Genomic DNA, 26,035 nt, shown 5'->3' on the forward strand with positions numbered 1-26,035 from the left:
TTGTTTGGCTATAAAGGTCACTTTATTGAGGTGAATTAATAAAAGGGGAAGAGAGTTGCTTCCCCCGTGCCGTGAAACATAGTTGGCTGAGATGATCTCTTCCTGAGTGCGTAGGTGTAGCTCTATCATACCACACAGTTCTTGAGGTTCAAAGGCTCCTGGTCATCTCCCAGTAACTCAAAAGTGGTTTCTGACAATCCCCATGTTGCACTTGCACCAAAGTCAGTGGTTTCTGACCTCCAACTTGGTCCCTTGGAACCTAAAGCGCATTCATTTTTGCAGAGACCTGGCAATAGATAGCACCTAAACATATTGGACCCTCTGAACCTCTCACAGAGAAAATTTCCTTATCTGCTACATGTCCTCCTCCCCTAAATCCGGAGGAACAATAGTTCACCTTAACTCCATGATGGGTCATAGCCTGCCCAGTCTTTAGGGGGAGCTAAAAACACCCTTCTCCCCCTATGTGTAAAAGTTACAACACCCTTATAGGCAACTCGAGCCACACCAGACTTCAGGTCATCCATAACACCAAAGGACCTGGCCATGGCCTTAAAAGTGTCTCTAGTTGAGTATTCGACCCTGACCGTCCTTCCTCCGGGCACTTGCCCTTGAAGCACCTCTTCTGCACGGGCTTTGGGTGCTTCATAAACTTGTCCCAGAAACCAGGGGTCATATTTTTCTTTTAGAAGATATGAAAGATCCATCTTAGTGAAGGATACTGGGTCCTGATTCAGTTTGATAAACCTCAGATGCTGGTCAAAAAACTGGCCCTGGCTAACCCCTTTCCTTCCAAATGTTCGAGTGCGAGGCAACTCTGGTCTCAGGCATGCCCTCCCAAGTCTCTGCTCTGGGCGCCTGACCCAGTCATCCCAGAAGGCAGCTGGCCACTTTGGCTCCAGTTCCTCCCAAAGCTCCCGAAGCAGCAGCCAGCCAAGCCCTGGGAAGAAGTCAGAACGATGAAGAATGGAACTGCCTTTGGGCTCCACTAAGTTCTCCTTGCCGTTGTCATTCCAGGCAGAGACGCACCACAACGTGGGGTCCTTGCGGAGGAGGGAATGGGTGGCTGAGAAGTATTCATAGAAGTCTGGAGCTACTTCCAAATCGTCTTCTACTACGATGGCAGCCTTGTAACCCAGCACTCTGAAGATCTAAGAGGAGAAGGAAACATTATTAGAGGACATTAGCCTAAAATATTTTTTTTTTTTCTCATAAAATTTTTTATTTAAGAAGATTAAGTTGTACAAGTGAAAAAAACGGTACAAAGTGGTATTTCTCACAGAAAAGGTGAATCGTAAATTAAACAATAAAACATATCACTGTGAAGATTACTTATTATTAGCCTAAAATATTTATCCATGCAAAGCATGAGAAACCTAAAATATGCCAGTGGATAAGGTACAACATCTGGACACTCAATTCTCTAATAATACATGTAGTGTGAACCTTTTAAGTTTAAAATCCACACAAGGCAAAGCAAAAGGTTCACTTAACTCACGCCATCCATCCTGCAATCATTCCCCCTCCTTCTTTGTTTTATCAACACTCTTAAGTTGTCAGAAACTATGAAACCAACCTATGTAGAAGTTTCAAGTCGCAACTTGGAGCTTATAGAGGAGCTCCAGTCTCCCCCCTAAAAACCAAAAGTCAGCAGCTACAAATACTGTAGCTACTGATTTTTAAATATAAGGACACTTACCTATCCAGAGATCCAGCGATGACCTCACCCAAAGCCAATTCTCCAATCGGCTTTGGTTGCAGGCGCCGCCATGTTAAGTAAGGGAAAAGGGCAGTGAAGCCTTTGCGGCTTCACACCTGATTTTCTACTGACAGGGAAGTACAGAGTGATCGTCTGTTCCTAGTGATTAGGAACAGCGATCACTCTTTACTCCCAGTCAGTCCCCTCCCCCCCACAGTTAGAAACATCTCCCAGGGAACACATTTAACTCTTTGATCGCCCCTTAATGTTAACCCCTTCCCTGTCCATGACATTTACTAGTAAAAAAAAAATATAGAATATACAAATGCCATAATTCTATTCCCTATTTTGTAGATGTGATAACTTTTGCACTTATTGCGATTTTTTTTTACCAAACATATGTAGAATACATACTGGCCTAAACTGATGAAGAAGTGTTTTTTTTTATTTTTTTTTGGGGGGGTATTTATTATAGCAAAAAATAAAAACCGCAGGTGGTGATCAAATACCACCATAAGAAAGCTCTATTTGTGGAAAAAAAAAAGAACATCAATTTTGTTTGGGTACAACGTCGCACGACCGCGCAATTGTCAGTTTAAAGTGGGGTTCCACCCAAAAAAACAAAAATACATGAAAAATCATAAAAAAACAAACAAAAAAACATTTGGATATTTTTTTTTAATAACTTACCTAAATGCCTGTTGCTAGGGGGTCCCTCGTAGTCTGCCCCTTCCAGTGCCTGGGCTGGTGACATCACTTACCCCTCGGCACAGGAAGGACTCGGCTCTGCTCCCTCCCTCCTGTCAATCCCAGGTGACTGAGCGGCCAATCACGGCGCGCGGCTCCGCTCGCGCGAATGCGCAGTGGGTGCCAGGCTGTGAAGCCACAGCCCGGCGCCCACAGTTGCAATGCCGGCGCCGCTGAACGGAGGGGGAGATGAGCGGGGCTTCGATCCCCCGCATCGCTGGACCCTGGGACAGGTAAGTGTCCAATTAAAAGTCAGCAGCTGCAGTATTTGTAGCTGCTGACTTTTAATTTTTTTTTTTTTTTTTTACCCGACCCCCTGGGTGGAACTCCTCTTTAAGCGAAGCAGTGCCGTATCGCAAAAAATGGCCTGGTCATTAAGGGGACAGATCTTCTGGTACTTAAGTGGTTAATCACCACTTGCTTTTTATTTTGTACTAACAAATAAAAAAAGACAGCAAAAAGAGACAAAGAAACCCAAAAAAACAAACAAACAACCACCCTTTTCTCTTTGTTGTAAAATTTTGCAAATAAGTCATTTTTATTCTTCATTGATGTGCGCTGGTGAAGCGACACTGATGGGCACTGACAAGGCAGCATTAATGGGCACTGATGGATGATATTCAGTACTGATGGGGCTGCACTGATAATCAGGGCCCTTCTGACCAGTGTAAATGTCCCTATCTCCATGGGAAAGCCGGTTATCGCTTTTCTTTCCTAAAGCCTCGTACACACGATCGGATTTTCGGCAGGGAATTGTGCGAAGACAGACCGTTTGCCTAAAATCCGACTGTTATGCCCCGTACACACGGTCGGACATTGATCGGACATTCCGACAACAAAATCCTAGGATTTTTTCCGACGGATGTTGGCTCAAACTTGTCTTGCATACACACGGTCACACAAGGTTGTCGGAAAATCCGATCGTTCTGAACGCAGTGACGTAAAACATGTACGTCGGGACTATAAACGGGGCAGTGGCCAATAGCTTTCATCTCTTTATTTATTCTGAGCATGCGTGGCACTTTTTGCGTCGGATTTGTGTACACACGATCGGAAATTCCGACAACGGATTTTGTTGTCGGAAAATTTTATATCCTGCTCTCAAACTTTGTGTGTCGGAAAATCCGATGGAAAATGTGTGATGGAGCCCACACACGGTTGGAATTTCCGACAACAAGGTCCTATCACACATTTTCCATCGGAAAATCCGACGGTGTGTACGGGGCATTAGTACCCTCCATCAGACAATTGTTGTCCAACTTTCCACCAACAAATGTTGGATGGCAGACTAGTACATTTTCGGCGGACAACGTTCTGTTGGCAGATTTTCCTATCGTGTGTACACAAGTCCGTCACACAAAAGTCCAAAGTACAAACACGCATGCTTGGAATCAATGCTCACCAAACACGACATTAGCAGAAGGTGCCCAAAGGGTGGTGCTCAAGAGCTGACATTCCATGTAGTACGTCACTATGTTTGTGTTTGTTGGTCGACATTTGTGTACCGTTTGTATGCAAGATAAGTTCCTGGCACACGCCCTTCGGACAAAAGTCTGAGGTTTTGTTGGCCAACAATCTGATCGTGTGTACAAGGCTTTAGATACTGACACCACCGAGGAAAGGAAATGCCTATAGCCGGCATTTGTTTACATGTGACCAGCTGTGATTGGACACAGCTGATCACATGGTAAAGAGCCTACGACATCAGCTCTTTACCCTCCGAGGGACACAGCCCACCATCGGTCGCCGCGCTGTGCGCCACCAGGGGAGTGCATGCGCAGCAAAAGTGGGAGAACATCATATGAAGTCCTCCCAGAACGACCGCCATTTTACTATACGGTGGGCAGAAACCGGTTAAAGTGGTTCTAAAGCCTTAAAGTTCTATGCATTAAGGTAAAAAAACTTCTAGGTCAGAGGATCCCCTCCAGCCCTTCCTTATAGTTACCTGAGCAAAATTACGATCTATTGTTGTGCATGAGAACAGTGGCACTCTCTGCTTTCTCTCTCCTCACTGGGCAGATTGATAGCAGTAGGAGCTACTGGCTCTCGCTGTTGTCAATCAAATTCTGTTACAAGAGAGCGGGGGGGGGCGAGCTGTGCTGTCTGAATCTATTGACGCAGATAGGACTGCACGATTGCCCCCCCAAACACAGCCGCCCTGCCGAACAGGGGGAACCAGAAGCGCTGACTGTTATTCTGACTGGGCGTCATAGGACGCTCGTGCGTGCACCCTGGGGGCATGCAGCGCAGTGATCAGTGGTGCGCTGTGTTGCTCCGACACACCGCATCTTTGATCGTGGTATAGAGCCTATGACGTAGACTCCTAACCACATGATCAGCTGTGTCCAATCACAGCAGATCACAGCGGTAACCAGGAAGTGCCCGTAATCGGCTTTCCTAGGTTTGTTCTGACAAGATGCGAGCAAAGGAGATCTGATTTGATTATCAGCGCAGCCCCCATCAGAGATGCCCATCACAGATGCTAATCAGTGCCCATCAGATGTCTATCAATGCCCATCAGTAACGCCTGTCAGTGCCCATCAGTAATGACTGTAAGTGCTGTCTATCATTGCCGCCTGTGAGTGCTCATCATTGCCGCCTGTGAGTGCCCATCATTGCCGCCTGTGAGTGCCCATCATTGCCGCCTGTGAGTGCCCATCATTGCCGCCTGTGAGTGCCCATCATTGCCGCCTGTGAGTGCCCATCATTGCCGCCTGTGAGTGCCCATCATTGCCGCCTGTGAGTGCCCATCATTGCCGCCTGTGAGTGCCCATCATTGCCGCCTGTGAGTGCCCATCATTGCCGCCTCATCAGTGCCCGTCAGTGAAGGAAAAAACTAAAAAATTGTATGTTTTAATGACTTGCCGCCCAGCTCACGCAGATATGCTGCGGCAGGTCGGTTCTCCCGCGCAAACCGACATAGCTGTACATCGTCCATGCAAGAGGGAAAGCGGGTGCGCACGCGCGCCCGCCCGCCACGGGAGCGTGCCCGTGGACTCGATGTTTGCTGGCGACCGGCGATTGTGGTGAGGAGAGGCAAAATGGGGAATTGTAAACAAGGCGATTCCCCGCTCTGCCAGATGACATGACAGAGATCTTCTGTTCCCAGTGACCGGGAACAGTGATCTCTGTCATGTGCCTGGTAGCCCATCCCCCCCTACAGTTAGAGCACACCCAGGGAACACACTTAACCCCTTGATCGCCCCCTAGTGTTAACCCCTTCCCTGCCAGTGTCAATTTTACATTGATCAGTGCATTTTTATAGCACTGATCAATGTAATAATGTCACTGGTCTCCAAAAAGTGTCATTTGGGGTCAGATTTGTATGTCTCAATGTCCCAGTCCCGCTAAAAATCGCAGATCGATGCCATAACCAGTAAAAACAATAAAAGTCCCTAAATCTATCCCATAGTTTGTAGACGTGATAACTTTTGTGCAAACCAATCCATATACGCTTATTAAGATTTTTTTTACCAAAAAGATGTAGAAGAATACATATTGGCCTAAACTGATGAATAAATTAGTTTTTTTATAACTCTTTTTTTTTCTGGATATATATTATAGCAGAAAGTAAAAAAAAAAAAAAAAATAGTTGATCTTTTCTTGTTTATAGCACAAAAAATAAAAACTGCAGAGGTGATGAAATACCACCAAAAGAAAGCTCTATTTGTGGGGAAAAAAAAGGATGTCAATTGTTTGGGTACAACGTCGCACGACCGTGCAATTGTCAGTTAAAGCGTCGCAGTGCCGTATCGCAAAAAATGGCCTGGTCATTAAGGGGCCAAACCTTGTTGAAGTGGTTAATTTGTAGCGCAAAAAAGAAAAACCGCAGTGGTGATTAAATACCACCAAAGGAAAGCTCTATTTGTGGGAGGAAAAGTATAAAAATTTAGTTTGGGCACAGCGTTGCATGACCGCGCAATTGTCAAAGTGTGACAACGCTGAAAGCTGAAAATTGGGCTGGGCAGGAAAAGGGTGAAAGTGCCCGGTATTGAAGTAGTTAAGCATAAGAATATTTTATGGTTGAATATGTTTATGGTTGAAGTTTAATCTGCCTATATTTTTCCTTCCTTGGTTCCTCCTTTTCCCATCGTTATACTGCGGCAGGTCGGCACGATCCCATGAGCCGTCATAGCTATACGTCGGCTCGCGGGATCCGGATAGCAGGCGTGCACGAGCCCGCTGCACTGCAGGGGTGCCGATGCCCACGGTCGATAATAAAAATGCTATAAATCTATCCCCTATTTTGTGCAAACCAATCAATATACGCTTATTGCACTTTTTACCAAAAATATGTAGAATACATATCAGCCTAAACGGAGAAAAAAAAAAAAAATCAGCTTTTTAAAAAAAAATGGGGATATTTATTATAGCGATAAAGTACAAAATATTGTGTTTTTTTCAAAATTTATGCTTTTTTTTGTTTAAATGCCACCAAAAGAAAGTTCCATTTGTGGGAAAAAAAAGGACATCAATTTTGTTTGGGTACAACGTCGCATGACCGCGCAATTGTCAGTTAAATTGACGCAGTGCCGAAGCGCAAAAAATGGCCTGGTTATTCAGCAGCCAAATCTTCCGGGGCTGAAGTGGTTAAATATTACATACCTTATTTTACACCCGGTGCTTCTCTGTGCAATGCAGGCCTGCAGAGCATGTTCCTGAAAACATCACAGCACCCGGCCTTAGCACTCCTCTCAACACCTCTCTGTCCTGATGCAAGCAGTGGGCTGGCTCTTGGGAGGAGTTATGTAAATTCAAAATGCCTTTGATAGGTGGGTAACTTGTTAGAGGCCGGAGACTGTGAATGGCTGACGTATTTCGGGGGAAAAACCCCCTTCCGCAGATCTCTACGGAAGAGGGGTTTGTCCCCCTAAACGTGTCAGATATCCAATCGTGTTTGGTTCTATGACGTGCACACCGAGTTTTGTCTTGGTATACGTAATACATTTGTCTATGGTAATGCACAAGGTGTTTGCGCCCTCCTGTGTGTTTTTTCAGTGTATTGATGATTTCCCAGTCTGAGGAGGGTTGCACCCCCCATTAAGCATTGCTTATTGAAGCACCGTAAAAAGTGAAAACCCCTGGATCTAGCACTGGAGTGTTCTCCAGTCACACTTACCTGATTAAGTGCCCATCGATAGTGCCTGGAAATCTTATAGTAGCCTTGAAACTTCCTATGTTCTGGTGGAGCAGGCACCTCAGACAGGTCGGGCTGATTGATATGTGTGATGGCGTCTCCATACGAGTCAATGGTCCTGGCCGTCTCAGCATGGCCACAATCTTGGCTAACGATGATGGGGAACTGCTCCGCGGAGGGGCGATATTTAAGCAGAGAGTCCAAACATTTTCTGACGGAAGGACGATCGCATGCTACCACAAGGATGGGAATGACCATCGGTTCCGGGTCAGAGGCCAAGGGCGTTGGAGAAGGAATGGAAACGTTAGCAAGTCTCTGGGGTAATTCGAGACCACGTGCAGCATTTGGGCGAGGCGGGTGACGTTTAAGAAGACCGCTGTAATGGTGGATTTGTTCAAGAAGTCCCTTCTGCTTCTCCAACTCTGTTTCGGCTTCTTCTGCCAGTCGGATGACGTGCGCTGTGAGGTCCGTGGCATCAGGACCCTTTGGTCGGCTCATGAGGTAGAGGAGGAGAATGGCATTCCATGAGATAAAGAGGGCCGCCCCCCAGGCCGCCACGCTAACCTTGCGCGGCATTCCCCTGGGGGGTCCCAGCTTAGTTCCTGGACCCTCTGAACAACCGGTCTTGCAAAGTCAAAAGCGGAAAGGCGAGGTCTTACAGCGGCCAAACGCTCTCAATAGATAAGGCTACACGTCGAGCCTCCACACTTCACCAAAAACATTGCAGATCTCTAGGCAACTTCGGCTGGTCCAGCATCAGATTAACAGATCTGCTTCGGCCAGCATAATTTTTTTCCTTCACCAACCTGGCAAGAGACATAAAATAGGTGAATTATTACCACGTTTTTAATAAAAAACACACACAAAAATACAGAAATGTATCTAGAGCCAAAACGTTGCACTTCTAGATAGAGTGGTGAGGGGGTTAGAACTTCTGTCAGGTATTTTATACCATCTGGTAATAGTGAGCTGTATTGGATTTCCGCTAAACACATCGTTTGGTGTTAAGGCCAAATCAATTTTAGTATCATTTGGCCACCATAAACACACCTTGAAGATTCTGAGGCCACATGGAAAAAGGTGTTCTGGTCAGACGAGACTAAAATTGAATTATTTGGCCTCAACACCAAACAATATGTCTGGAGGCAATCCAATACAGCTCACCAACGCCATCCCTACAGTAAAGTATGGAGGGGGTAATAGCTGCTGAGACGGCTGACATCGTTCCCGGTGTTTTTTCTGGGTTCACGGCTCCGGCACTGTAAGTGGCCGGAGCCGCGATGATGTCACATGGCCGGTCACGGCACATGGCTCTGAAGAAACAGCACAGGCGGCTTATACAGTAAATATCTCCTACACCGTGCAAGTTTAGGAGATATTTACACTACCTACAGGTAAGCCTTATTATAGGCTTACCTGTAGGTACAAACATACCAAGGAAGTTTTCTTTCTCTTTAAAGCAAAAAGTGGTTCAACAAAATACTGACACAAGGGGGTGATCCTTTTTCCAACACAGTGATTCTGTTTTTGAATTTTTTATGACATATTGGTGTTATATCTTTGACTTGGATGTCATATGTTGCACTGAGTAAATACAGCTAGATAAAACAAAAATTGTGTCTGTCTTCATTTCAGGCTGCAAAGCATCAAAAAAAGTGATTTTATTTTAAAGAGGAGTTCCAGCTGTTTCTGTGTTTATTAAAAGTCAGCAGCTACAAAAAGTGTAGCTGCTGACATTTAATAAACACACACTCACCTGTCCCACCATCCAGCGATGTGGCCACCCCAAACCTTTGGTTCTCTCCCCCACCTCACTAGTGTGGGCACCCGGCTGTGATAGCTTGCGGCTCCACAGCTGGGTGCGTACCGCACATGCGTGAGTCACGCTGCGTGTTCTGAGTGGCCAGGCCATCTTCTGGGACCTGTGATGTGTTCCAGAAGATTGCAGGGAGGGAGAGGAGAACTTCTGCTTGAGTTGTCTGGGCGGTGAGCGGAAGTAGGAGCTGAGTACCTATCAAAACTAGGTACCTGCTCCCTCCCCCCCCCCCCCCCCAAAAAAAAAAAAAAAAGACATGCCAAGTGTAGCATGTCAGGGGGTCAGGAGTGCTTAAAGCGGAAGTTTCACTCTTGGGTGAAAGGGGGGCGATTGTTCTCCCCTTATACCCAATATATATATATATATATATTTTCTTTTCTATACCCACTATATATATATATATTGGTATACTATACTATACTATATTAGTATCGCCGATACCATTGTGGTGCGATCTGAGCCCATAAAAAAAAATGAATGGGCTCAAATCGCACTGAATAGAATTGCATCTGATTTGAATAGGAATGCGGTGCCATTCCTGTATGAAAATGCATGCAGTTTACCACACCACTCCTGTGTAAGCCCAGGCTGAAATCACTATGACAAGCTTGGGTTCACATAGGAGCGGTGCACGAAGCTGCATGCGGTTCGGACAGTAATTGCACCACATTCCTCTTTGGTTTTAGATAGTAGGTTTTAAGTTTACACAAGTACAAATGCTTAGTATCGGTACCGATACTGGTATTGGTGCAACTCCACTTCTAATACTGGTATTGGTGCAACTCCACTTCTAATACTGGTATTGGTGCAACTCCACTTCTAATACTGGTATTGGTGCAACCCTACTTCTAATACTGGTATTGATGCAACCCTACTTCTAATACTGGTATTGATGCAACCCTACTTCTAATAATGGTATTGGTACAACCCTACGTCTAATACCGGTATTGGTGCAACCCTACTTCTAATACCGGTATTGGTGCAACCCTACTTCTAATACTGGTATTGATGCAACCCTACTTCTAATACTGGTATTGATGCAACCCTACTTCTAATAATGGTATTGGTACAACCCTACGTCTAATACCGGTATTGGTGCAACCCTACTTCTAATACCGGTATTGGTGCAACCCTACTTCTAATACTGGTATTGGTGCAACCCTACTTCTAATACTGGTATTGGTGCAACCTTACTTCTAATACCAGTATTGGTGCAACCTTACTTCTAATACCAGTATTGGTGCAACACTACTTCTAATACCGGTATTGGTGCAACCCTACTTCTAATACTGGTATTGGTGCAACCCTACTTCTAATACTGGTATTGGTGCAACCCTACGTCTAATACTGGTATTGGTGCAACCCTACGTCTAATACTGGTATTGGTGCAACCCTACTTCTAATACTGGTATTGGTGCAACCTTACTTCTAATACTGGTATTGGTGCAACCCTACTTCTAATACTGGTATTGGTACAACCCTACTTCTAATACCCGGAATTGGTGCAACCTTACTTCTAATACTGGTACAACCCTACTTCTAATACTGGTATTGGTGCAACCCTACTTCTAATACTGGTATTGGTGCAACCCTACTTCTAATACTGGTATTGGTGCAACCCTACTTCTAATACTGGTATTGGTACAACCCTACTTCTAATACTGGTATTGATGCAACCTTACTTCTAATACCGGTATTGGTGCAACCCTACGTCTAATACTGGTATTGGTGCAACCCTATTTCTAATACTGGTATTGGTACAACCCTACTTCTAATACCCGGAATTGGTGCAACCTTACTTCTAATACTGGTACAACCCTACTTCTAATACTGGTATTGGTGCAACCCTACTTCTATCACTGGTACAATCCTACTTCTAATACTGGTATTGGTGCAACCCTACTTCTAATACTGTATTGGTGCAACCCTACTTCTAATACTGGTATTGGTACAACCCTACTTCTAATACCTGGAATTGGTGCAACCTTACTTCTAATACTGGTACAACCCTACTTCTAATACTGGTATTGGTGCAACCCTACTTCTATCACTGGTACAACCCTACTTCTAATACTGGTATTGATGCAACCTTACTTCTAATACTGGTATTGGTGCAACCCTACTTCTAATACTGGTATTGGTGCAACCTTACTTCTAATGCTGGTATTGGTGCAACCCTACTTCTAATACTGGTATTGGTGCAACCCTACTTCTAATACTGGTATTGGTGCAACCCTACTTCTAATACTGGTATTGGTGCAACCTTACTTCTAATACTGGTATTGGTGCAACCCTACTTCTAATACTGGTATTGGTGCAACCCTACTTCTAATACTGGTATTGGTGCAACCCTACTTCTAATACTGGTATTGGTGCAACCCTACTTCTAATACTGGTATTGGTGCAACCCTACTTCTAATACTGGTATTGGTGCAACCCTACTTCTAATACTGGTATTGGTGCAACCCTACTTCTAATACTGGTATTGGTGCAACCCTACTTCTAATACTGGTATTGGTGCAACCCTACTTCTAATACTGGTATTGGTGCAACCCTACTTCTAATACTGGTATTGGTGCAACCCTACTTCTAATACTGGTATTGGTACAACCCTACTTCTAATACTGGTATTGGTGCAACCCTACTTCTAACTAAACTAACCTTAGTATGTGAAATAGGGTCCTTAGATTGTAAGCTCCTGAGACAGATTTGAATGTATAGTCTGTAAATTGTCAGTGCAATATAAATACATGTAATAAATATGGATGCAATGATACCGATATTAGTGCCAATACCGGGCATTTTTACGAGTACTCGCACGGCAAAGAATCGTGTCCTGGTCCCGCTGATGATAGCAAATCACGGCCACTGGAGGTGCTCACAGAGCTGGAGATGTATAAGCGGTCCGCCCCCAAACTGACATCCCTTCTGCCTTATACCCACAGGGATCCCGGAACTTCCCACATCTCCTCCAACCCTGTGAGCACCTCCTGCAGCCGTGATTTGCCATCATCGGCGGGACTGGGACACCTATGCAGATTTTGCATTTCACCAGATATGTACTTAAAGCGGCGTTCCACTCAAAAGCTTATCTGTCTCCTCCCCCTCCCTGATGCCACATTTGGCACCTTTCAGGGGGGGAAAGGGAACGGGTACCTGTTTTTGACAAGTACTGTTCCCCACTCCGGGAGATGGGGCTGTCTCTTAAGTTCAGCCCCCTCCTGCTTCCTCCGCCACCGGGCCAATAAGAAAGCGCAGCGCGCTTCGCACATGTGCAGTAGGGAAACGGCTGTGAAGTCGAAAGGCTTCACTGCCGGTCTCCTTTACCAGGAAAGGCGGCAGCTGCACCCGACAGACGATTCGAAGATCGACATCGCGGGCTCCCTGGACAGGTAAGTTTCCTTATAGTAAAAGTCAGCAGCTACAGGATTTGTAGCTGCTGGCTTTTAATTTTTTGTGGGGACGGACGGGGGGACTCCTCTTTGTTATGAGTTTTAACTTTTTAACCACTTTGGCCCAGGAAGGTTTTACCCCCTTAATGACCAGGCCATTTATTTGCGATATGGCACTGCGTTACTTTAACTGACAATTGCGCAGTCGAGCGATGTTGTACCCAAATAAAATTTATCTCCTTTTTTTCCCCACAAACAGAACTTTCTTTTGGTGGTATTTGATCACCTCTGCGGTTTCAAAAGCGACAATTTTGAAAAAAAAAAAAAAAACAAAAAACATTTTTTACTTTCTGCTATAAAACATGTCTAATAAAAAAAAAATTGAAAAAAAAACCTAATTTCTTCATCAGTTTAGGCCAATATGTATTCTGCTACATGTTTTTAGTAAAAAAAAAAAAATCCCAATAAGTGTATATTGATTGGTTTGCACAAAAGTTATAGCGTCTACAAACTATGGGATAGATTTAGGGACTTTTTACTATTTTTTTACTAGTAATGGCAGCGATCAGCAATTTTTAGCGGGACTGCGACATTACGGCAGACAAATCTGACACCAAGTGACACCAATACAGTGATCAGTGCTAAAAAAAAAAATCAAAAAAAAAAATGCACTGTCACGGTATAAATTACTTTGGCAGGGAAGGGGTTAACATCAGGGGGGATCAAAGGGTTAAATGTGCTCCTAGGGAGTGCTTACTGTGTGGGAGATGGACCATCTGAAGGAAGAGAGAGATCTGTGTACCTGATTAGCAGAAACACAAGATCTCTCTCTTCCTCTCTGACAGAACGGCGGTCTGCTTTGCTTACATAGGGGCAGACCGCCATTCTGCCTCTCCAGCAAACGATCGGCAGGTCCCAGAGCCGACAACAGAAATCATGTACAGGTATGTGATTTTTTGAGTACCTGGACATGTGCGGCAGGCCTAAAAAGAGAAGTATGGGTCCCCCCCCCATCATACTTACCTAGGTGGATGCAGCACGGGTCCGATGCTACATCTGTCCCCTGCCGCCTCTACAGAGAACCGAGCGATCGAACACTAACAGATTGCTCGGTTCTCTCAGCTCCCCGAGCCGAGAGCTGTGGACTGTTAGTCACAGCTCTCCGCTCTGCACCCCGCGCACTTACTGGTGCGCTGAGCTGTGGAGGGGCGGAGCGTTCATCTCAGGCTCTCAATGGCTTGCTGAGAGGCTGAGACGGGTGTCAGTCCAGGGACCTGGCGGATCCAGACTTTATTGTCGGGATGATGCGGACCGATTCCTGTGACGTTAGAGAGCGGACTTCAATCCGCTCTCCGCTGAAAACGGGTCACAGGAGTGCAAAACGAATTGCACTCCTGTGACCCAGAGAAGCCCAGCCAAATGAGCTCAGGCTGGACTTCTCCCTTAACGTGGAGTTCCACCCACTTTTACAACTCTTCAGCATCCCTCACTAAACTGTGCACTGTAAACGAATTGGATATTTAAAAAAAAATTCTCTCAGCACTTACTGTATATCTGCTGTATTCATTTTTCACTTCCTCCTCCCTGGCCGCGGCCCATCGCATCATTTCCTGTTTGCAATGCCTTCTGGGAAGGGGCGGCAACTTCCTCTGACACTGCCGTTGCTATGGAAACCTGACCTGAAACCTATTACACTGCTTGTGCTGCACTGAGCATGTGCGAGATCTGCAAGGATGAGATCCAGGAAGAAATACAGTCTGGCTTCAGATGCCCACACTTAAGATGGCCACGGCCTGCTGGAAGTTTATAAAATAACAAACTACCGCTATAAACTAACAAAACAGACCTTAGTTCACAGACTAACTTTACTAGAATACATTAAGCTTGTGTATTATAGGGGTATTTTTATTTAAAAAGTATAATTTCGGCCGGAACACCACTTTAAGTGGGTAATAAACTGCTCACTAGATGGCGCTTTCCTTTTCTATACACACACAAAAACAGTGGGGGAAATCGCATCCTGTCAGACAGGAATCGCACCACGTTGCTGTTCAAATCGCATGCGATTCATTGCAGTACGATTTGCGCCCGTTTATTTTGTATTGATGCAAATTGCACTGCAAAGTATCGGTATTCGTACTCGCCGATAAAAAAAAGTATTGGTGCAACCCTAGGAATAAATAATAAGGTTTTTCTTTTCTATTTATTGTAATGGCTTTTATCCTTGGGTTACCTTAGCGTGGTTCTCGTGGTTTTTGGATCTTGGGCTATTTTTAGACATGACACTTGGTAACCCCCCTCCATATGACATATTAAAATTCCTGAAGAGCCAAATGCCAAAAGCAGGCAAAAGTATGAGAAGAATGTAAACGGATTAGAGAATGATGAAAGGACACAAAGCAGGATGAGAGGGGCGCTAATTGTCATGTAGCTGGGCTCTTATCTCTGACCTCTGACTGGTGAGAAGCTCTCCGGCTATAATCACTAATTATCTGCAGGAACACAAACAGACATTTTCCATCCAATCTGCAGACTCCCAACGTAGGCTTCCTGTACACAGCACATGACCTTCCTACTGGGAAAAGATAGTGAATTGGGACATGTTTATAAAAAAATAAAATAAAATAAATACAATTAAAGAGGAAGTAAACCCTGGTGGGTTTTACTTCCTCTTTATTCCCCTGCAAAGTAAAAACATAATAGGCTAGTATGCATTGCATACTAGCCCATTATGTGCCATTTACCTGCAATCGAAGCCCGCAATGTCCCCGCTGCAGGCTGCGTCCATCTTCGCCTCTCTTCCACTACGGCGCATGTGCCGCCAGTCACGGCATTTGCTCGGGAAGAAACGGCACGGAGGGCTGTTTCTTCACAGCGCATGCGCTGATGACATCATCGGCGCACTACAAGGTAAATATCTCCTAAACAGCGCACGTTTAGGAGATGTTTACAGTACCTATATGTAAGCCTTATTATAGGCCTACCTATAGGTACAACTTCCAAAGAAAAAGGGATACAACCACATAGATAGATAGAGAGATTATATTTATTTATATATATATATATATATATATATATATATATATATATATATATATATATATATACACACATATATATATACACACACACAAAAAAAAAAAAATTATATATATATATATACACACACATATACAGTATCTCACATAAGTGAGTACACCCCTCACATTTTTGTAAATATTTTCTTCTATCTTTTCATGTGACAACACTGAAGAAATGACACTTTGCTACAATGTAAAGTAGTGAGTGTACAGCTTGTATAACAGTGTAAATTTTCTGTCCCCTCAAAATAACTCAACACACAGCCATTAATGTCTAAACCCCTGGCAACAAAAGTGAGTACACCCCTAAGTGAAAATATCCAAATTGGGCCCAATTAGCCATTTTCCCTCCCCGGTGTCATGTGACTCGTTAGTGTTACAAGGTCTCAGGTGTGAATGGGGAGCAGGTGTGTTAAGTTTGGTGTTATCGCTCTCACTCTCTCATACTGGTCACTGGAGGTTCAACATGGCACCTCATGGCAAAGAACTCTCTGAGGATCTGGAAAAAAAAGAATTGTGGCTCTACATAAAGATGGCCTAGGCTATAAGAAGATTGCCAAGACCCTGAAACTGAGCTGCAGCACGGTGGCCAAGACCATACAGAGGTTTAACAGGACAGGTTCCACTCAGAACAGGCCTCGCCATGGTCGACCAAAGAAGTTGAGGTCACGTGCTCAGTGTCATATCCAGAGGTTGTCTTTGGGAAATAGACGTATGAGTGCTGCCAGCATTGCTGCAGAGGTTGAAGGGGTGGGGGGGGGGGGTTGGGGTCAGCCTGTCAGTGCTCAGACCATACACCGCACACTGCATCAAATTGGTCTGCATGGCTGTCGTCACAGAAGGAAGACTCTTCTAAAGATGAAGCACAAGAAAGCCCGCAAACAGTTTGCTGAAGACAAGCAGACTAAGGACATGAATTACTGGGACCATGTCCTGTGGTCTGATGAGACCAAGATAAACTTATTTGGTTCAGATGGTGACAAGCGTGTGTGGAGGCAACCAGGTGAGGAGTACAAAGACAAGTATGTCTTGCCTACAGTCAAGCATGGTGGTGGGAGTGTCATGGTCTGGGGCTACATGAGTGCTGCCGGCACTGGGGAGCTACAGTTCATTGAGGGAACCATGAATGCCAACATGTACTGTGACATACTGAAGCAGAGCATGATCCCCTCCCTTCAGAGACTGGGCCGCGGGCAGAATTCCAACATGATAACGACCCCAAACACACCTCCAAGATGACCACTGTCTTGCTAAAGAAGCTGAGGGTAAAGGTGATGGACTGGCCAAGCATGTCTCCAGACCTAAACCCTATTGAGCATCTGTGGGGCATCCTCAAACGGAAGGTGGAGGAGCGCAAGGTCTCTAACATCCACCAGCTCTGTGATGTCATCATGGAGGAGGGGAAGAGGACTCCAGTGGCAACCTGTGAAGCTCTGGTGAACTCCATGCCCAAGAAGGTTAAGGCAGTGCTGGAAAATAATGGTGGCCACACAAAATATTGACACGTTGGGCCCAATTTGGACATTTTCACTTAGGGGTGTACTCACTTTTGTTGCCAGCGGTTTAGACATTAATGGCTGTGTGTTGAGTTATTTTGAGGGGACAGCAAATTTACACTGTTATACAAGCTGTACACTCACTACTTTACATTGTAGCAAAGTGTCATTTCTTCAGTGTTGTCACATGAAAAGATAGAATAAAATATTTACAAAAATGTGAGGGGTGTACTTACTTTTGTGAGAGCATCCAGGATGGAAAATATGTATGCCCTAGAGCCCCAGATTTAGCCTTTATGCCGATTTATACCACTAGGGGGAGTGCTGGGAGTCCTGCTGGGGAAGAGTTAATGAGCCCAGCTGAAGTAAGTGGGCTCATTAAGACCTATAGAACAAACCCCAGCATGCTTAGGGAGATGCTCCATCCTGGAACCAGTTCTGTGTGTGTAGACTGGGGAGTGCGGAATCAGTCCTGTGCGGTGAGTTAACGACTGTGTGGCAAACTTCTAAAAGAGAGATAGAGACTGGGGCAGCACAAGGCTGCACCTGGTTGTTAGATAGGGAATCTACATGTGTAGTAAGCGGTCAAACTGATCAGGATTTCTTTTCATGTTTCTTTTTGTTTTGCTGTTATATCGATTGTTCAGTCCAGTGCAGGAAAAAATGCAGCATGTTCCTTTTTTTTTTTTTTTTTTTTTCTGGAACCGACCACACTGATGTAAACTATACCATTGGAAACCATATAACCTACTATCCATGCAAAAAAAAAAAAATGCACTGGACTTCATGTGGTGTGAACTTTTCACTGTGCTGACGTTCAGTGCGTTTTTGATGTGTTTTGCTGCATTCCAGTACAGTTAAGTGCAGGAAAATGCAGCAGGTTCTACTTTTTTTTTTTTTTTCTGGAACTGACTGCACTGGTGTAAACTATGCCACTGGAAACTACACAACCTACATGCAACAAAAAAAAAAAAAAATCACTGGACTGCATGTGGTATGAACTGTCACTTAAACCCAAAAATGTCATCTATTGCAGCCCACAGGTCATGAGATGTGGTGGCTGCATTTGTTTTCTTAGGCGTTTTCACCTGGTGATCTGGCCAGTGACACACCTCCTGTATTAGAGCGCCCCCACTCTGGATGAAGGAGAACAGGGGGCACAGCAGTCAGCAGCATTGGCGGTCTGGGGGAGAGGGGAGTGTTAGATGGACTAGCAGATATAAATACACTAACACATTGAAGTCACATTCCAGCTCACACTGTATAATCAGATACAGCAAACTGTTTTTTTTTTCCCCTTTTGGGATAACAGTTTGGTAGGTACATAGTAGGTAAGATTGAATAAAGACAATGGTCCATCCTGTGTGGGTGCACGTGTGTCAGTGTCTATAATCATTTCCCATATCCATGTATATTGTGTCCACTAAGATGCACATCCAAGAGTCTTTTAAAAATAACTATACTCCCCGCTGACACCACCAACTGTGGAAGAGAGTTCCACATTCTCACCGCCCTGACAGTGAAAAACCCCCTGTGCAGCTTAAACACTTGACGTCCACACTATATAGTCAAAAGACAGCTACAGCGCGGACCTCAAATCTCACAATGCCCCAGAGGGCGCGCTTTGTGATTGCTGAGTTATTTGGACTCGGCAGTTCACAGAACAGGGTAAAGGGCCAATCACAGAGAGCCCTTTACCACATGATCAGCTGTCAGCGTGAAGAAAAGAATAAAGCCAGTAACCGGCTTCTGTTAGAGGGACATCGGTCCCCTGAGTAACAACCAGTGCTGCAAATCCATGCCATCTATCAGTGCCCACCAGTACTGCTACTCCGTGCCAGTTATCAGTGCCGCCTCAGTGTCACCCATCAGTGCCGCCTCATCAATCGCCACCCATCAGTGCTGCCTCATCATCGCGCCTCATTATCACCACCCATCATCGCCGCCTCATCATCGCCACCCATCAGTACTGCCTCATCATCATCATCGTTGCCTCATCATCACCACTCATCAATGCCGCCTCATCAATCGCCACTCATCATCGCCGCCTCATCATCGCCACCCATCAGTACTGCCTCATCATCATCATCGTTGCCTCATCATCACCACTCATCAGTGCCGCCTCATCAATCGCCACTCATCAATGCCGCCTCATCAATCGCCACTCATCAATGCCGCCTCATCATCGCCACCCATCAGTACTGCCTCATCATTATCATCGTTGCCTCATCATCACCACTCATCAGTGCCGCCTCATCAATCGCCACCCATCAATACACATTAGTGAAAATGATAAATGACCTGTTTGCAAAATTTTATAACAAAATCTGAAAAACTTTTTTGTTTTGTTTTTCTCAATTTTGTTTTTTTTGTTTAGCAAAAAATAAAAAAACCCAGTGATGATTAAATACCATCAAAAGAAATCACTATTTGTGTGACAAAAATGTAAATTTGTGTACAGTGTTGTATGACCGCGTAATTGTCATTCAAAGTGTGACAGCGCTGAAAGATGGAAATTAGCCTGGGCAGGAAGGGGGGGGGGGGTGCCCGGTAAGCAAGTGGTTAAGCTTAAAATGGTTTAACTTTACATGACTAAATAAAAGCTGCTCATCATAAGCACCCCTGTCAGTGGTAAATAGTTTGTCTCACCTCTGTAAACGTATACATTATGCTGGAGAGCTTGAGCTGTTGAAAAAAACAGCAGACTCGCTGGCTGGATCACCAGATGGAAATAAAAGTAAGAAAAAAATGAATGCAGCCGCCACATCTAGGTATTGTTAGGCTGTGATATAATAAATGTTTCCTTTTGGGTTTAATACCGCTTCTTTAAATATCTCAGGTCAGTAAACTTTATAGAAGTGTTTGTACGGTAATTTACATAACGGCTTTCATTTCCTTTTTAAACCCCCCCCCCCCCCCATGATCGGCGACGCATGGAAAGTGCGGTGATCTCGGCTTCCTATAGGCTGTACTGTCTGCCCTCTTCCTGGTATTGTACTTCGGCCTCCTTCACCTCTCTCACTTCCTGACTCATCACCCCACCCAGATTAACCTGCTAAGAGGAGATTACATGGTAAAAATAAGCAGGATTAGGAGACGGTGAGCGATCGGACGGACGCAAAAGAAGGAAAAGAACAAACAGGAAAAGGGAAGAGAGTGAAGCAGAGACTTTTTGTTTGTTTAACCATTCGCCCTCCGGAAGATTTACCCCCCCCCCCCCCCCCCTTAATGACCATTTTTTGCGATACGGCACTGCGTCACTTTAACTGACAATTGTGCGACGCTGTACCCAAATAAAGTTGACGTCCCCCCGCCCCACAAATGGAGCTTTCTTTTGGAGGTATTTGATCACCTCTGCGTTTTTTTATTTTTTGCGCTATAAAGACAGACAAGTTTGAAAAAAAAAAAACAAAAACAATATTTCTTACTTTCTGCTATAAAACATATCCAATAAAAAATGTAAAAATGTCTTCATAAATTTAGGCCAATATGTATTCTACTACATGTTTTTGGTTAAAAAAAAAAAAAAAAAAAATCTCAAGCGTATATTGAGTGGTTTGCACAAAAGTTATAGCACCTACAAACTTTGGGGTATTTTTATTCATTTCAGTTAATACATTTTATACATTTTTTACTAGTAATGACAGCAATCAGCGACCGATAATCGGGACTGCGATATTGCGGCGGACATTCTGACACTTTGCAGGAACCAGTGACACCAATACAGTGATCAGTGCTAAAAATATGCACTGTCACTGTACTAATGACACTGGCTGGGAAGGGGTTAACATCAGGGGCGAGCCAAGGGTTAAATGTGTGCCTAGCCAGTGTTTTGGTGTAGTGTGCGCTGTTTTTACTAGGGGAAGAGATGGAATTTATTTCCCGCTTTGCGGGAACACAGGATCTATGCCTTCCCTACTGACAGAACAGCAATCTGCCTTGTTTACATAGGAAGACTGCCCTTCTGCACGTGTAACGAATGATTGGTGGGTGCCGGCAGACATCGGACCCATGGTATCCCCCCCCCACCCTTCATCAGCTCCAGCTGTGTATAAATCACAGTGGGAGGAAGCCGGCGACGGTGCGCACTCGATACCTGTAAGTGCACTTCCATGTGATCAGCTCTGATTAGACACTGCCGATCACATGGGTAAAGAGCCGCGTCATTGGCTCTTTACCCAGATCGGTGTCGCCATATGTCCCACAATCTCCGCCCGCCCCCATGAAAGCCGTCAGACGTCATATGGCGTTGCCCCAGAACAAGAGTGGATCCTGACGACCATCATTTTACTATACGCCGGGCGGGAGGTAGTAAAAAAGAAAACAATTCCCCCATCCAAACATTGGAGGTGGATGGAGGAATCCCCCCTGCTTCACTATTGGTGGAGAAATTTGCGGCCTGAAAACACTGATCAGCGTTGCAGCTGATTGGCTGCAAGCGATGATCGAGCAAAAAATATACTAACAGTCCTGTTTGGGAGGAGCCTATCGCTGAATCAACTCCTCTCGAACGGGAACGACCATACATGGTATGTCTTTGAACTCACCATTATACGTGTCTCCTGTCTAACCACTGGGGGGGGGGGGGGTGTACTGCTAAAGCTGGCCATACACATATCATTTTATGATTGGTCTAGCTACAAGCGATCACAAAACAAAGTTTTATATCATCAATCAAAATATCAAATCGAGGATGTGTGGTTGTGTATAGCCAATGTGTGGCCTTACCGTGTATAACCAACTTCAGGATCTGCCCAGCCCTCTACCATAGGAAGAAATCTTTTAAATTATAAAAAAGAACTACAAGTATCAGCAGACTCCTGGGTAGAACAACAAATCCCTGAATGCCTTCTATATTATACAAATAGAGCACACGTGTTCTGGCCAGTGCTATGGAAATTTTTGATCACTTTTAATCCCATTACAAGAAATGTAAACATCCCTTGTGATAGAAATAAGGCATGACAGGTCCTCTTTATGGAGACATCTGGGGTCTAGAAGACTCCAGATCTCTCCTCTACCCTGGAACGTATGAGATCTAAAAAAAAAAAAAAATTCTTTGACCTCTGCCCTATAACATAGGAAGAAATCTTTTGAACTGTACAAAAAAAAAGGAACTACAAGAACCAGCAGACTCCTGGATAGAACAACAAATCCATGAGTGCCTACTACATTGTACAAGTAGGTCCCCACCAGTGCTATGGAATGAAAGTGATAAAATATTTCATATTACCAGAAATGTAAATGTCCCTAGTTATAGACATAAGGGATGACAGGTCCTCTTTATGGAGACATCTGGGGTCTATAAGACTCCAAATCTCTCCTCCACCCTGGAACGTATGAGATCAAAGAAAAAAAAAAAAAATTTTGACCTCTACCATAGGAAGAAATCTTTTGAACCGTACAAAAGGAACTACAAGTACCAGCAGACTCCTGGGTAGAACAACAAATCCATGCGTGCCTACCACATTGTACAAGTAGGTCACCGCCGGTGCTATGGAATTTTTTTTTTTTTATCACTTTTATTCCTATTACAAGAAATGTAAATGTCCCTTGTTATAGACATTAGCAATGACAGGTCCTCTTTATGGAGACATCATAAGACTCCAGATCTTTCCTCTACCCTGGAACGCATGAGATCAAAAAAACAACTAAATTGACCCTTGTCCTGTACCATAAGAAGAAATCTTTTGAACTGTACAAAAAGGAACGGCAAGTACCAGCAGATCCCCAACTGCCTTCTACATCGTACAGGTAGGACACATGTGGACCTTCCCGTGCTATAAAATTAAAGGTTCTGGTGGACTCGAACCACCAACATGTTGGAACCCGCATCTTCTCCAGACGTTGGAAAACATGTTGACGGTGAAGTTCCTAGACAGACTGCCCTATACCATAGGAAAAAATCTTTTGAACTGTACAAAAGGAACTACAAGTACCAGCAGACTCCTGGGTAGAACAAATCCATGAGTGCCTACCACATTGTACAAGTAGGTCACCGCCAGTGCTATGGAATATTTTTTTTATCACTTTCATTCCTATTACAAGAAATGTAAAATGTTCCTTGTCATAGACATTAGCAATGACAGGTCCTCTTTATGGAGACATCTTGGGTCTATAAGACTCCAGATCTTTCCTCTACCCTGGAACGTAGGAGATCAAAAAACAACTAAATTGACCTTTGTCCTGTACCATAAGAAGAAATCTCTTGAACTGTACAAAAATAACTGCAAGTACCAGCAGACTCCTGGGTAGAACAACAAACCCCCAACTGCCTTCTACATCGTACAGGTAGGACACATGTGGTCCTTCCCGTGCTATGGAATTAAAGGTCCCGGTGGACTCGAACCACCAACCTGTTGGAACCCGCATCTTCTCCAGATGTTGGGAAACATGTTGACGGTGAAGTTCCTAGACAGACTGCCCTATACCATAAGAAGAAATCTTTTGAACTGTACAAAAGGAACTACAAGTACCATCAGACTCCTGGGTAGAACAACAAATCCATGAGTGTCTACCACATTCTACAAGTAGGTCACCGCCAGTGCTATGGAATATTTTTTTATCACTTTCATTCCTATTACAAGAAATGTAAATGTTCCTTGTTATAGACATTAGCAATGACAGGTCCTCTTTATGGAGACATCTTGGGTCTATAACAGTGTTTCTCAACTCCAGTCCTCAAGGCGCCCCCAACAGGTCATGGTTTCAGGATTTCCCTCACATGAAACAGCTGTGGTAATTACAAAGGCAGTGAAACTGATCAAATCACCTATGAAAAATAATGGGTAGCCTGAAAACATGACCTGTTGGGGCGCCTTGAGGACTGGAGTTGAGAAACACTGGTCTATAAGACTCCAGATCTTTCCTCTACCCTGGAACGTATGAGATCAAAAAACAACTAAATTGACCCTTGTCCTGTACCAGAAGAAGAAATCTCTTGAACTGTACAAAAATAACTACAAGTACCAGCAGACTCCTGGGTAGAACAACAAACCCCCAACTGCCTTCTACATCGTACAGGTAGGACACATGTGGACCTTCCCGTGCTATGGAATTAAAGGTCCCGGTGGACCCGAACCACCAACCTGTTGGAACCTGCATCTTCTCCAGACGGGAAACATGTTGACGGTGAAGTTCCTAGACGGCTACTATTAAAGAAGTCGACTACGAAAAGTAAAAAAAGACGCCAATAGAAGACGAGGAAGACGAACAATCAACAGCTGGTGAGGTCTCCAGCAATCAATGCCGGGGACAACTTCTCCAAAGTTTCCATCAAACTTTCAGCAAACTTTTCCTGGTGCCCCCCAAGAATGTCCCCCATCCCCAGACAAAGGATCTTTATCCATCCTTCTCCCCAACACTCACCCAGGTCCCCTGAGATCCCCCTCTCTCCTCCACAGACTCTCACCAACTGACTGCCCGGCTTCTTCCTGCTCTGTTCAGGAAGTCAGCTAAAAGAAGTATTAGATTACATAGAGAGGAGAGGAGAAGAGAGGAGCCTGCCCTCCAGGGGGGGAGGAGAGAATAATGAGCCATTCCGAGAAAGACACGCACAGCAAGACGACGGCCACATGCAAAACAAAACCTGGAACCTGGAAACACGTGTGACACCGGAGCGACACAGGACGCCTACCAAGGCTGCTCATTGAACGCGCCGTTCTACCGCTACCACCCTCCATAACCAGGCCTATTCTGACACTTTTTGTTTACAAGTTTAAATCTGTATTTTTTTGCTAGAAAATTACTTACAGTGCTGTGAAAAAGTATTCATACCCCTTGAAATTTTCCACATTTTGTCATGTTACAACCAAAAACGTAAATGTATTTTATTAGAATTTTATGTGATAGACCAACACAAAGTGGCACATAATTGTGAAGTGGAAGGAAAGTGATAAATGGTTTTCAACATTTTTTTACAAATAAAGATGTGAAAAGTGTGGGGTACATTTGTATTTAGCCCCCTTTACTCTGATACCCCTAACTAAAATCTAGTGGGACCAATCGCCTTCAGAAGTCACCTAATTAGTAAATAGAGTCCACCTGTGTGTAATTTAATCTCAGTATAAATACAGCTGTTCTGTGAACCCTCTGAGGTTTGTTAGAGCACCTTAGTGCACTAACAGCATCATGAAGGCCAAGGAACACACCAGACAGGTCAGGGATGAAGTTGGGGAAAAGTTTAAAAATAATTATGTGAAAAGTGTGGGGTACATTTGTATGGCGCCCCCCGGAGTCAATACTTTGTAGAACCTCCTTTCACTGCAATTACAGCTGCAAGTCTTTTTGGGGATGTCTCTACCAGCTTTGCACATCTAGAGAGGGACATTTTTGCCCATTCTTCTTTGCAAAATATCTCAAGCTCTGTCAGATTGGATGGAGAGCGTCTGTGAACAGCAATTTTCAAGTCTTGCCACAGATTCTCAATTGGATTGAGTTCTGGGCTTTGACTGGGCCATTCTAATACATGAATATGCTTTGATCTAAACCAGGGGTCTACAAACTTTCTAAACAAAGGGCCAATTTACTGTCCTTCAGACTTTAGGGGGGCCGGATTGTGGCCATTGGGAGTAGATATTGCCCTGGCATCAGTGGGAGTAAACAATGCATCTTTGGTATTAGGTGGGGACTAGTGCCCCATCATTGGTGTCAGTGGGAGGACTAGTGC

General features: G+C 44.5%; 1 protein-coding gene across 4 annotated transcripts; it reads right to left on the reverse strand.

Moving 5' to 3' along the window:
- Positions 1-24,865, reverse strand: MGAT1 (alpha-1,3-mannosyl-glycoprotein 2-beta-N-acetylglucosaminyltransferase). 4 transcript variants are annotated; one of them, XM_073598163.1, is made up of 3 exons: positions 24,736-24,865; positions 7,566-8,389; positions 1-1,151 (listed from the first exon to the last, which is right to left on the reverse strand). In XM_073598163.1, exons 2-3 carry the CDS (start codon positions 8,157-8,159, stop codon positions 399-401), a joined length of 1,347 nt encoding a protein of 448 aa, XP_073454264.1. In that variant the 5' UTR covers positions 8,160-8,389; positions 24,736-24,865; the 3' UTR covers positions 1-398. The 4 variants fall into 4 exon arrangements, with proteins under 4 accessions (XP_073454264.1, XP_073454266.1, XP_073454265.1 ...); XM_073598165.1 differs by having other exon boundaries at positions 24,779-24,812; XM_073598164.1 differs by lacking the exon at positions 24,736-24,865 and adding an exon at positions 24,456-24,668.
- Positions 24,866-26,035: the final 1,170 nt, after the last annotated feature.

This window comes from Aquarana catesbeiana, linkage group LG09 (genome assembly GCF_042186555.1).
Source record: "Aquarana catesbeiana isolate 2022-GZ linkage group LG09, ASM4218655v1, whole genome shotgun sequence".
NCBI lineage: Eukaryota > Metazoa > Chordata > Amphibia > Anura > Ranidae > Aquarana > Aquarana catesbeiana.